This window comes from Melopsittacus undulatus, chromosome 1 (assembly GCF_012275295.1).
Source record: "Melopsittacus undulatus isolate bMelUnd1 chromosome 1, bMelUnd1.mat.Z, whole genome shotgun sequence".
Lineage (NCBI taxonomy): Eukaryota > Metazoa > Chordata > Aves > Psittaciformes > Psittaculidae > Melopsittacus > Melopsittacus undulatus.
In genome coordinates, this window is record NC_047527.1 from 119,797,813 (window position 1) to 119,811,557 (window position 13,745).

Below are 13,745 nucleotides of genomic sequence, written 5' to 3' on the forward strand. Positions count from 1 at the left end.
GATGAAGGTTGGTGAATCCCACAGTCTCTGTTGTCTTAAGACTTAAATCATAAACACTATAGATTGAAAAGGTTTTGCAAGCCATCACTCCCTGGAATGCAGAATTATTTTGTATGGCATTTCTGCTAATATTTTCTTATCCAGTGATAAGCTGATACAGGAAAGCCCGTGAGACATCAAAAGCTGCTTGAAGCATAAATACTTTCATGAGTAAGAACCTAAATATAAAGATCACTAAAGTTACTTTGGGAAAAAATCTTTCCCTGTAGAAAGGATTAATGAAAAGATTCTCTTTGAGAATATGATTCTCTCATCATATTACTTTTAGGTGGTATACTATGCCTTAGGTTAAATCTCTGTACTTGAATGAAATTTATTCAGGGGGGCACAGGAGAGGGGGAAACCAAAATGTTATCTGATGTTTGTTAGACGTGTTTTTAAATGGTATAACTCCATTATATAAAATATATAAAAATTCTGTAGGGCAGGAGAGCAATTTCATATAGGAGGGAAATTAACTATGAGCAATCTTTGTTTTCTGCAGTATGTATAGGAAGAAATAAGTGAGATCAGGCCTGTTAGTGAAACAGGTCATGCTTGTGAGAACTACACACTGTGTAGTAAGATTTGTGCTATTTTGCATGAAATAACTTAGTGAAATGTTTTAGACCTCTCACTTTCTATGAGCTCTGTGTCATTGCTGAAAGTTCTTCGTCATTTACTAAAACAATTTACAAATTAGATAGAGTCACAGGCAGATAGTCACCCTGATTCTGTAGTGGTGTATTTCTCTGAAGTGTTATATTTCTCCTCCTATTTTGAAAAAAAAAAAAAGAAAAGAAATGTAGTGTAAAAAGCACTACAGAAAGTAATCCTGCCACCTTCTTTCTGTGCAGGTATTATCTTCCAAGCAAGTTCTCCAAGTGTGATATTGAAGAGTATCATGAATTTTTAAACAGTGGAGGTGGAGCCTGCCTTTTCAATAAACCAACCAAAGTAAGTATGAACTTACTTCTATTTCTAATATAGATGAAACCAGGAAGAATGAAAAGGGTAATGTTAGAAAAAAAATAACATCTGTAATTCTGATATTTCTAGTTCCGTCTAAATTTTCTGGTGATATATGAGTGAAAGTAGCTTATTTTAGTTCATACTAGCTTGGAAATTAAATATTTTTTTACTAAGTGGTTTCATGTCCAGCAGAGTTCTCACAGGCTTTGTTCTAGAACCATCCCTCAGGCAATTTGTTCAGAATATTGAATATACAATATGGTGCTGAATTTATTTGATGAGGTTTCAAGTGTCTTGGTAAACTTTTGCACAGTTCATTTCATCTCTGGAAGCTGAAGTAAGATTACTTTTTTTTCACATCTGTCCTGGGATGAAACAAAGGCTCCTAGAGCCTCTGCAGGGGGTCCACTACTGTGCACCCCAGCAGCTTTTTAGACACCAGCAGTTACAAGTGGTATTCTCACTTTTTGGAGAAGGAAGAGTTTTTGCAGTGGATCTCAGGACAGAGTTTGAAAACTCGGACTAGTTGTCTACGGCTGGAAGAGGCAGAGCAGGAGAGAAAGCCCTGAGGAGCAGGGAACAGATACTAGGAGACCCTATGCCTGCTGGGTGCTTGCCACACTCCTTATTCCCCAGGTGCTGCCCACACCGTCCTTGTCACTGTCACCAGGGTCTGTTATCCCCTCAGCTGTGTCTGCTGGGAGAGAAATGTATCTAGTGAGAAGTTCTTGGATCATCTTAGTCCTATGTTGGCTCCTTCCAGGTCAGTCTGTGTGGTTCTGCATGCCCTTGCCTTGTGCTGGGTAGCCCTTCAGACAGGAGAGACTGGCAAATCACTGCTGGCCCCTTGTCCTCAGTGCCACTGAACCTTGCCTCATCTGGTATGGTGTGTTACCTCCCTAAAGGTTTGGGGAGAGGAGAGCTCCCAAAGCACTGGCGCTCACTTAAATGACTGACCGATCCCCTCCAAATTTGCCTCTAAAATACGAAATCACAGGTCTTGCTGTATTGAGTCCTGAAAATTAGAAGGGGGGAATATCTCTTGAGATAGTGTTTGCCTTTTCTTTGCTTCTGTTGTCTCAGTTTTGGCTTGCTGAACAGGTGTATTCATGTGAAAGATGCAAAGACTATTAAATGATTGACTGAGACATTTAAGGTAGAAAAATACAAATCAAGGCTAAAGAAACTCCAGCCAAGATGTAAGTGCTTCCACAATGGAGGATTTGCAGCAGATTCACTATATTCCTGCTCCGTTTACAGAAGCATGTGTTAAAGTGCAATCAGGATAATGACTGTGACTCTTTTCTATATATAATTAATGTTATACTCTATTTAATGTCAGTCTTTTATCAAGCAAAGGAAAGAGGGCAAGGCAGACAGGCAGTCAATGTGGAAAAAAAAGACCTGATAGCTGAGATGGTCACATAAGTAAAAGAGAAATTAATATCTTGAGTGATGCACATTTATTCTGGAGTAGCTGAGAAAAAGTGCATCTTCTGACAATCACAGAATTTCAATAAGTATTAGAGAGGGGAAGAGAAAGCATCAAATCCAGAGAAGCTGAGTCTGCTTATCTCTCAAAGGTCTCATTTTCATGAAAGAATGTCCTATTAAAAGTGGAGAGAAAGCATTGTCATTCATTAATAAGATGTAAGATTTCTGCCCTGGTTCATGACAAATTTCTCATTCTTTAAAATGCATGTGTGTTTTATAAGTTTGCTTTTTCCCATCTCATTAAAGGTGGGGAGAAGTACTGCTGGGTTTATTTCTTTGCTGACTAAATTGATTCCATAGTGTAACGTGTCTACTTGGGCTTGTTTTAGTGATCATGTTCCTCTACACATCTGTCACTCAAAAAAAACAATTACTCTTAGCTCAATTTAGATTGGCAGCATTTCCAATTTTCTCTAATGGCGTGTGGAAATGTGAAAGTTAGATGTGGAAGCCAGGGTGATTTAGACTCTTCTATATATTGTTGATTGTGTTGCTTTAAAGTTACTGTCAGTGGACGTATGTCTAATTCACAAGGCTGTCAAAGACATATTTGTCCTAACAAGAGTGGTGAAACACAGACTTACTTTTCCTTTCCAAGAAATATGAGATAAAAGAAAACTGACATGACAAGGTGCAGTGTTCATCAGTGCTTCACTGTAAGATCAGCTGTATTCCTGAAAACTACATCAGTGACTGCTGGAGAAGATTAAACATATGCTTTTTTCAAATGAATGGATCAATTCTATGACTTCAGAGGAAAAGTTATCCAGTTTGCATTTAAATTTTTTTTCTTCCATTTCATATTTAGCTGTCCCTATGTATTGCGGCAAATTGGCCTAGTGTTTTAAGGCAGGATGCTCTGTTACTTCCATCTATTTGCAGCTAGAGACACTGAAGAAGTTAAGTTGCCTGGAAAAATATGTAGGAAGCAAGTAGTTTTAACTGCTCTTTAATAATTCTTAAAGATACTTGCTTTCTTACATTTAATGTTAAATTCTACACATGCATTTCATGCTGCAGTCAAATTTCCATTTCAATAGGGGATCTAATAATAGAACAGCAGCCAATGCCACAAGCCTCAGGCTGGTTTGTGACACAGTGAAGTACATGGGGTGATGCTCCATCCTGTGGGCTACTGACAGAAAGGCAGCAGCCAGAGGGAAACACACTTTGCACCACAAGTGATGTGCTTGTGCAGATGGCTCATAAGCAAAGTGGTTTCTGGAACAATCTTATTTTAATTGGAGAACTTGGAGGACAATTTACAGTATTTTAGTCTTGATGGCACAATTTCATGTCTTCTTATTTATGTAGTAAAAGCTACTCCTATGTTTTCTTATGCCCAGGGGAAATAAACTATTTTATTTTCTTTTAGAAGGGTTATCTTTAGAAATTTTGAGAAAAAAGGAAACAACAAAACCAGAAAGAACAGAGTAAAAGTGTCCATTAGGAGAGAGCATAGCATGGATACTATGTAAAAAATGGGGAATGAGTCTTGCTTCTGGGAAAGGAAAGTACTTCTACAAATATACGGATTTAGACATTTTAAGTTACAGTTTAGTGGGGAGGCTGAAGGGAAAGGGAGGAAGCCTCACCAGCTATACTTTCTCATCTGCTTGTGACACGTGGTTATAGAAAACTGCTGAAAGTTCTCAACTGTGGTAGAGGAAAAGGGAAGGAAAAAGCATCTGACTACAATACAAACTGATAAAGAAACCCAGCCTCTCCCCTTTCCCTTTATTGTTGAGCCACATGCTACCAAAGGACAATTTTTTAATGGCTATTCCTTCTGAAGTTATGATACATGCTTCAACCTCAGACAGAGTCCTCACTTGAATTCCAGAACAACAGCAATTGCAACCCTGTGAAGTAATGAAAATGTCATACTGTTTTGACTTTTTTCCTTTCTTGTCACATCTTTTGTTTTGTGAGTTCTGCTCAAAGTGAATCTGCTGTAAAAATGGTACTCATGCACAGAAGACACCATGTGACTTGGCAGTATTGCTGAATTAATTCTCAGCATTGTTCATTCTCTGCACATTTCATTTGTGGTGTTTATAGTCTGCTTTTCCCTGAGTTGTGGGTACTGTTTTTTAGTTAATTAAGTTGGAATGTTATCTGGAAAACCATATTTTACACAGTAAGTATGACAACAATTCCCTTAGGAGAGACATGCCCTTTGATTTCCAATTTTGCCCCGCAGCTTCTGGATCCTCCAGAATGTGGCAATGGCTTTGTGGAAGATGGAGAAGAGTGTGACTGTGGGACAATCGCGGTAAGTTCAGTCTACTTTAAATTGGTAACTAGATTCTGTAGGGCTTAGCACTGCCCATCGCTGCTATTAATATTACATGGAGGAAGACACTTAAGATCCCGTGCCAAAGGATTTGTCATTTCTCACTTTTTTCCATGATATTTAACAAAATGTGGGACAGGCTTTTTATTTTATCATCACATAGAATGAATCATAGAATCATAGAATGGTTTGGGTTAGGAAGGACCAACCCAATTCCAACCCTCCTGCCATGGGCAGGGACACCTCCCAGTAGACCAGGTTGCTGAAGGCCCTGTCCAGTGTGGCCTTCAACCTGCCAGGGATGGAGCATTCACAACTTCCTTGAACAGCCTATTCCAGTGCCTCACCACAAAATAAATACTGAACAGTAACAGTAATAGCTACCTGTGCAGAATCAGGGCTTAAAAGATGTAATAGAAAGTATTTTCCTAGATGGGAACATGACTCTGGTCAGTGCTAACATGTCAGTATTTCATGATTGACACTGTGAAGTTAGAAAAATTGTCTCCTATATTGCATAGGAAACAGCAGCTTCATGCCCCACACTATGTGCAGTCTTCTGCCTCCAGAGGCCTAAAAGCCTGGTTAAAAATCTGTTTGGGTAGCGTGCTAAGACAAGAATTAATAATAGAGCCTGGGGTTCATCTGCTTTTCCCATGTATTCTGTTATAAGTGTGTGTGTTCCTCAGGAGTGTGCCAGCGAAGGAGGAGAGTGCTGCAATACTTGCACCCTAACGGCAGGCTCCCAGTGCAGCAACGGGCTTTGCTGTCGGAAGTGCCGGGTAAGGGCAGTGACCTTCACTGCAGCATCCTGCCGGGAATGCATCCAGGTTGCTGCAGACACCACAGCATATGTCATTTTCCTTGCAGATCTTGTGATTACTTTTCTGAATGCTTACCCTTTAAAATGGGCTGAAAACTGGTTTGTCTGGGGCTATTCTCTGTCTTCAAGGCTTGGCTCCTTGGGGCAGGTGCTGTGATCAAATGCAGAGGTGAATGAAAGCCTTCTAGTTTCAGACAAGTTTGAATCAGGTTGGAGTTCCACAAAGGTTTCATTACATATCCTTATTTAAACACGCACATCCTTACCCATTTGCTGCTCCCAGTACCTTACCTGTTGCTCTGGATTTGCCCCATGAGACTGAATGTGAAAATCATACCACAGAGTGCCTGAGAAAAGGATATAATAAAAAACAAAAACCAAAAAAACCCAACCAGAAACAAAACCTAAATATCAGTTAGCAGAATTGTTCGGAAGTGTTTATCTAGATAAAAGACACCTGACTGAGTGTCTGTTAGGTCTACCTGTGTCTCCTCAAGTTTGAACTAACTGAAATCCTATTGAGTAAAGGCAATCAAGACCAATGTAAACTATAAGGTATTCTTCCTGATATATCAGCAGATAGTAAAAGGAGGTTTAGCCAGATCTTGGCTGTAGGGAGCCTGACTAAATACTACTTCAACTAGTTGTTTATACTCATTTAGTAGTAATGATAATTATTATTAATGTTATTAAAACTGTGGTGTACTATGTGTGATATTTTTATCTTTGTCTGTGGACTTGTTATGAGGGTTTCATTTCCTTAGGAGGAACATTAGTAATAACTGTGGACCACATTCTTGACTTTGTACTCATCCTGACGTTAAAAAAAGAAAAAGCACAGATTATGCTGGAACAGATCACATTTCCCTAAGCACATTCCTTATTTTTAATGTAATGTAAAAAAAAAATTAGCAGATTGCCAGTGTGGGTGAATTTTGTTCAAGCATCCAAGTTGCACAGGCACCATATTAAAGACTATAAGAAAAAAAAAAACCCCAACCTTCTGTGTATCTGCATTATTTTTGCAATGCCACAAGCAAGGGTTTACCAACATAGAGAATGGCGAGGGTGACCCAATGAAGAGAAAGGCAGAATTCTGCAAAATGTGTCTGTAGGTGGTGTTAGTCAGGACAACTCAAAAGACCATTTATAACAGTTCCCAACATCCCCAGAGCTGTATTGGTTTGGTAAACCCCAGGGGTCCCATGTGGCAGGATAGCACTTACCGTGCTTGGACCTGGACTCGGGAAGGGGTGCCTCAGAGAGTGGTTCCACTTGCACCAGTAAATGGCTAGTGGCTTCAGTGTCTGCACCAAGGAAAGGAAAGTCTTACCACATCAGTTAGCACATGAATATTTCCTGGTTTTGTTTCAGTTAAAACTTTAAGGAGGCATTGAATTTCAGGCAAGATATGGAAAAAACAAGACATTAATTTTTTGTTCTTCTTTTTTCAGTTTGAACCTAAAGGAGTTTTGTGCCGAGAAGCAGTGAATGACTGTGATATTGCAGAGAACTGCACAGGAAATTCCAGTCAGGTGATTTTTATATTTTCTACTCAAGAGATGAAAAAAACCCCAACCTGTAGTCTCTCAGTCACTATGAATGTTACTGTTTTGTATAGTAAGGTATATAAAAATTATATTAAACCTGCTGATCCTGAAAAAACCAGCATGATACTGAAGTAATTTTTCATATACTTTTGTTGTATAGTTTGCTTCCATGCTTGACTGATCTGTGATCTATCAGGTATTTTCTCTTTCTGTAGTGTTCTCCCAATATTCATAAAATGGATGGATATTCATGTGATAACGAGCAGGTAATTAGCACTTCAATTTGTTTTATGTTCTTTCTGCTTTAATAGATTGCTTTTTATGGATTTTGATGTAAGATCTTTGGAAGTCACCTGGGACTGTTCTGCTAACATTCCTGAGTTTTGGGTACTCGTCATATATTGGAGCTAAGAATTAAAATGAACAGAAAGTAGAATCACATACAACTTGCCTCAATAGAAAGAATGTATCAAATCTGTACATTAAACAAATAGGTGTTTTGAAAAATCAAGTGATTTGAAACTTTGTCTGTATCTTTTCCTTCTTTCTAGGGTATTTGTTTTGGAGGAAGATGTAAAACCAGGGACCGGCAGTGTAAATATATCTGGGGTGAAAGTGAGTGAATGTTACTGCTTCTATGTTGGTTGTAATTCATGTGGCTTGAAATATTATTTTAGCTCAGAAAAATTATGGAACACATGTATTCAGAACCATTAAAAGCAGCTAGCACTGTATGCCACTCCCCTTCTTCCCTCCTCATTTTGTCTTTCTATCCTCTTTTCCAGCTCTTTCTCTGGTGTTGGATAACTTAATGGTGATTTTTCTGAGGTCTTAGGTTTAAATTCTCATTAATAAACACCTGGGGAGCATATGCACATATTTGTTGATTTATTTCAGTGGCTTATAGAGCAATAAAGCCTGGTCAGTCCGAACAAAATTTTAGAACAGTCCTATGGTGCCAACATAAACCTTTCCATTGAGAATGCTGTGCAGTTTCACAGACCTCCTGCAGACCATGGTACTGCAGTTCACAGATTAGGAAGCTCTGCTTGCTTTAATAGCTCATCCCCATTTTCTATGACCTGGCTTTTCAAGGTTTCATCATCTTAGAAGAGATTTGTCTCTGTTTTTAGAAGTGACAGCTGCTGACAAGTACTGCTATGAGAAGCTGAATATTGAAGGGACTGAGAAAGGAAACTGTGGAAGAGACAAGGACTCTTGGATACAGTGCAATAAACAGTAAGTTAATCCATTTGGAAAGCAACTGGTATGAGAATTTTTATTTCTGATACAGTGCTTTGGCTGGCACATAGAGGCTCAAAAAGCCTTCTTCTGCAGATCTTAGTGCAGGAAATTCTGAAGCTGTCTGAGCTTTGGAAGCACTTAGACCAAAAGTTGTCCTAGGACTCTTGGTGAGGCTCAGCAGTGCAGAGGAAAGCAGCCTGTGGTTTCATGTCTCAGTGTGTTCACCTTATATGCTGTGCCATTGCATTGCCAAAACTGTGTTTGGTTTCCACTGTATTGTAACTTTTCCTATGTCCTGCAAGTTGCTGCCTAAACCAGCTTTTCACATTCTGTATTTATGTAGTTGATTATTTCTGCCTATTTCTGAACCTTTTGCCAGTCCTTGTCAAACTGCATCCTGGTGTTTCAGATGAGTTCTTCATTCTGTCAATGCCATTTGAATCATAGTCCTGCCTACAGGTGAAGCAGTGTCTTTTTCAACCTTTCTTTGTAGATCTTATAACCCTACTTTTGTTCCATTACAGCTACATGAGTAAAAATACTCAGTAGTATGGGAGAGGCCAGACCCTTCTTTTCTGACACACATAAGTCTCTGCATACGAGTCCTAAAGCCCCTTCAACAGCTGAATTAGATTTGGTGTCTGTAGTTCCCTTATGTATGTGTCATATGAGAGTTGTTTTAAAGCCAGTATCTACTGATCTCCTTTATGGGCCAGTTATTATATCCTGATAGGATATTTTGATCAGCTGTATGTGGTTTGTTCTTGACAGCTCCCTGCTTGCTATTGCTCAGAGCATTTTTGATAATACATCATAAAAAAGATTCTTTTCCCAGACCAAGTTCAAAGGAAAATAATCTTCTTGGGAAACAAGACATTATTTATGGGAGTTACTGTCAGTAGGAGGAAAGCAAGGAATGACAAACATGTTACAAAGCAAGTGAAGGAAACCACATTTTTTTGATTGCCCATTTTCTTTGCCATGAGTTTATTTTGCTATGTTTATTCTCTCAACACAGGGATGTGCTTTGTGGATACCTTCTGTGCTCCAATATATCCAGTGTGCCCAGACTTGGAGAACTTGATGGTGAAATCACATCGTCAATCCTACAGTTTGGAAAAGTCTACAATTGCAGGTAATTGGAAATTGTGAGAACAGAACAGAGACAATTAGTATCCATCTTGCACAGAAAAGCAGCTTTCTCATTCCTAAGTGGAGAACAACTGTTTCCATTTTTTTTTTCTATTAGCCCATAACCACTATTCCAGCTCAACTTATGCTAAGCTTCAGGAAATTGACTGCATGTGGGGAATGCAGCTGTTTTGCAGTCCACTCTAGGTAGTAGTTAATTTTTCCTGTAGAGACATAATGCTCTTCTCTTGCCTCTGAATTTTACATTCTTTAATATTTGTAAAGTACTTAATGTACTCAAATACTTAGACATATGCCTGCACTGCCAAAGCTAACTGGTAGCTTAATACCTTGCCATATGTTAGCTGTATCACAATTATAGACCTGGTGTGTTCTTATAGCTTCACACAATTGTTAGATGTAATAAAATCCTACACAAGTAAACTCAGTGTTTTATCTAACAGTGGCTCTTACAAAGGAAGAATGGTCTTTGTTTTCACCATTATATTTGTTTGATGTAGATACACTGTGTTTTGGTTTGTTTCACATTAGGGCCAGTGAGATAAATTAGCCAATACTTATTCCTTCCTGGTCCTGGGCATTGTATAATGCAGACAGAAGGCAGCAGCCCAAAGCCCAGTTTCTCTCAAGAAGTCCCATGTAATCACAGCACAAGTCTCCAGGGTCCTCTTGGTTGTTTTGCAGTGGTGGCCATGTGAAGCTTGATGAGGAGACGGACCTGGGTTATGTGGAGAACGGGACGCCTTGTGGGCCAAGCATGGTGTGCCTTGAGCATCGCTGCCTCCCCATCAAGGCCTTCAACTTCAGTACCTGTCCAGGCACCACAGACAGCCAGATTTGTTCAGGACACGGTGTATGTTCTTGTACTCCTTAATTCTTTTTTCCATTTTTGCTCAGAACCTGGCTTTGTGTAATGTAATTGCTAGACCTTTCAGGAAGCCAGCAGCGTGACTCTTGAAGTCTCTGAAGCTGGAGAAGCTTTTGGAAAGGAAAAGGGGAGAAGGCACTTAAGTAAACATAATGCATAGCAGTCAAGGCATCTTAAACAATGAGTCATAGTGAGTATGTATTAGTCTTACAAAAAATTGTTAATTGATTCTTTCCCTATCATCTCTGTTAACTTGATTGGTATTTCCTCAGGCAATGTACTGGAGAATGTAGAGGTATTATGAACTGAGAAACTTGGGTCTCTGTTCTTCCAGATGCTCTTTCTCATTCCCTCTTTATTGTGTCAACAGCCAAGAAGGTTCATAAAGTTGCTGGATTCTGAGAGTTACTTTGCTCTAGAGAAGAGGGCAGTGAGCTGGCTCGTGACTAGTGGCAGCTTCTCTGCTTGATGCACAGCCCTGGCAAATCCCCTTGTCCTGCAGACAGTTTGAAATGGTGTCCAAGTCCCTATGGCTGAGCTGAGATCAAAGGAGTTGTTCTGTCATAATGTTTTTTGTCTTTCGCACTGCATTAGAACGCCCCTTTTAATTTGAAATTAGCCGCTTCATCAAATTTTGGGAAAAAAAAAGTAATCATTGAGGTTCAGTCTCTGAAGGCACTTATAAATGGTTCTATTAAATATAGATTACACTAAAATATATGAATATACGTAATACATATTACACATATATATATATAAAGTATAACAATAGATTTAATACATTTATATCTAATGTATAAATTAAAATTTGCTATATATCTAAAATGTTTTGAAAACTTTGCAGGCAAAATCAGGGTTGTATGACTGTCCCTGTACCATAGATACTATTTAGGGGACTAGATCAATTTTATGATTTTATTCTGAGCTGCGATTTTGGCTGCAGGTTTGTAGCAATGAAATAAAGTGTGTCTGTGACCGATTCTGGGGAGGAGAAGATTGCAGTTCTCGCATCAAAGATGACCTATATTTTGATAAAGATGCTATCAATAAAGGTACGTTGTTATCATTTTTATCAGTAACTGGAAAGGCTTGGATTTGAGGATGGTTCATTGAGCAAAACTAGATCTCCTACTGTTTCAGTTAGCATACAACATGATGCACCATTAGGAGCCTCATTCCCTTGGCCTCCTCCAACAGCAGAAGCACTCAGTGTCTGAATGAGGTCTCAGACCTGGGGCTGGGTGCAAGAGGTGTTGCTGACAAGCACTCATCTAACCTTTTAGGACTGGTACCAGTGTGTGTAGTTGTACCTTGTTTGTCCCAGTCATCTGAGTGGCTTTACAAAGTATATTAATAGATTAGGGCAAGCAAAATGCTACTTGGACTTTTCATATGTAAATGGAAAAGTAGTGTTACATGATTGGTTTTTATTTGTAGAGTAAAACTTTTATTACATAGCCAGTATGTGGAATGTTGGCACATATTTTTTGAGTGAAAATTTTTATTAATTTTGGGGTCACATACATGAGAAAGATATGTTGTGGAAAAATGAGGGTGTAAATGTCTTTTATTATAAATCCTTGTTAGGAGACAGCTTTACCATCTTCCAGAATGTCTTTTTTGGTTAGTTTATTCAGCTGTGGAAAGGATTTAAGCAAATCCAAACAGTCACTTTTATTCCAATGTAAGCATGTATTTGCCAGGCAGCTTATAAGGATATAAGCTACAGCAGTTTGATATTGATAACATTATATTGGCATACCTGGCACAATTTTCTCATGCAGCAAGTGTTCAATTAAGGGAAACAGACACAAAGGTCAAAGCTTGCTTTATGAATGATCTTTTTATGTCCATGCTATACTTCAAGTTTATATCACTGGCTGCAGTTAATCAGCCTAGTGCAAATTGTCCAAGCAGGCTTTTGAAAGACAGTGCATTTACTGGTTTTGTATATTTTTCTTCTAAAACCTTCTGTATTTTTCCCCTTTCTTGTGTTTCCAGGTGTTGTTAGCACAAATATAATAATAGGGGCTATTGCTGGCACCATTTTAGTGTTGGCTCTCGTTTTAGGAATAACTGGTTGGGGTTACAAGTAAGTAAATTATGTTTTTCTTAATATGGTTAAAAATACATTTATTCCATCTGATGTCTAGTTATAAGAACAATTCAGACATAATCTAAATATATATATATATTTATGCAGTGACATTTTTATTGTATTAGCATTTTCCAGGTAATTCTTACATGTGTATATGCTTTTGGAGAGCTTGATCCAGGTTTGAAATTTATTTCTTTCTTAGTTATTTAATTATTTGTAGATGATCAGGTTGTGATTTTACTGTATCTGACAAAGGAAATACAAGAATACAGTCTGACTCAATTATAAATCTTTCCTAATGATGAAGTAGATTGAGCAAGATTAGCCTTCCGTCAGTCAGTAAAGCATTTAACCATAGGCTTCCTTAAATAGATGTTTATATTCAGTCAGCTTAAACTGAAATTAATTCAGGCACTTTTTTCCGTAAGAGAGAGATCTGTAATTTGCAAATAAGGTGCAAGCTCTAGTGGTGTAGAACTGTCAGTGTTCCGCTCACTAGGAGGCAAAATGGATTATTTTAGCCTGACCGGTCTTTTTCAGTTTTTCTCCTTTTGTGAATTTCTTCTAAAAACAGAGCAGTTCACGTGTTTTTCATGTATTAAGAAAAGATTTAAGGTACTTACTTTGTCACCTGTATTTGGGTGAAACTGTCTCTTGAAGTCCTTCATCCACTGGTCCTTGGTGTGCTTGGTGGGCAGGGCAGGCTCAGCTTGCAGGCACTGCTGTAGCTAGGACACAGCCCCAGTGGTTTGGCATAATGAACTGGCACATCCCCTGCTGTTTTGTTAGGCTGAGGAAAAGCTCCAATACATAAGAAAAGAAGCATTTGGAAAAAAGCATGAAGGTTAGGATAGTAAAAAGGTAGGATATGCTCTCTTGGTGTATCACCCTTAGCTTCTGGCAGTATCTGAAAATCTGGACTTTTATTTTGAATACAACTCCAAAAGTTAAGGGCTCATTTTGAGATCACACATAGCCAGTGGGATTAATTTTTGGAAGTGGAGGGTGCACCCTTCACTAGCAGCTTCACAGTGAATAGACTTAAACTCATCTCCAGCTCAGCACTGACTTTAGCCATCAACATGAATATATTTTCCAAGTTTATTCTGATTTAGTGTGATTATTTCAAAAGTGTTTTCTTTAGAAACATTTTGAGCAAAAATTTCTTTCTGCATACAGAATGGATGCTATATGGTTGGTATTTTTTC

General features: G+C 38.6%; 1 protein-coding gene across 1 annotated transcript in view; it reads left to right on the top strand.

Annotated features, from left to right (window-relative positions):
- ADAM22 (ADAM metallopeptidase domain 22) overlaps positions 1–13,745 on the top strand; it is a 128,381-nt gene that overhangs the window by 92,799 nt on the left and 21,837 nt on the right. Inside the window, exons 15-25 of the mRNA XM_034063206.1 lie at positions 897–996; positions 4,709–4,780; positions 5,491–5,583; positions 7,079–7,159; positions 7,390–7,440; positions 7,726–7,789; positions 8,308–8,413; positions 9,438–9,554; positions 10,256–10,424; positions 11,383–11,491; positions 12,441–12,531. Coding sequence (XP_033919097.1) covers positions 897–996; positions 4,709–4,780; positions 5,491–5,583; positions 7,079–7,159; positions 7,390–7,440; positions 7,726–7,789; positions 8,308–8,413; positions 9,438–9,554; positions 10,256–10,424; positions 11,383–11,491; positions 12,441–12,531 — 1,053 coding nt within the window. The remainder of the gene's footprint in view (positions 1–896; positions 997–4,708; positions 4,781–5,490; positions 5,584–7,078; positions 7,160–7,389; positions 7,441–7,725; positions 7,790–8,307; positions 8,414–9,437; positions 9,555–10,255; positions 10,425–11,382; positions 11,492–12,440; positions 12,532–13,745) is intronic.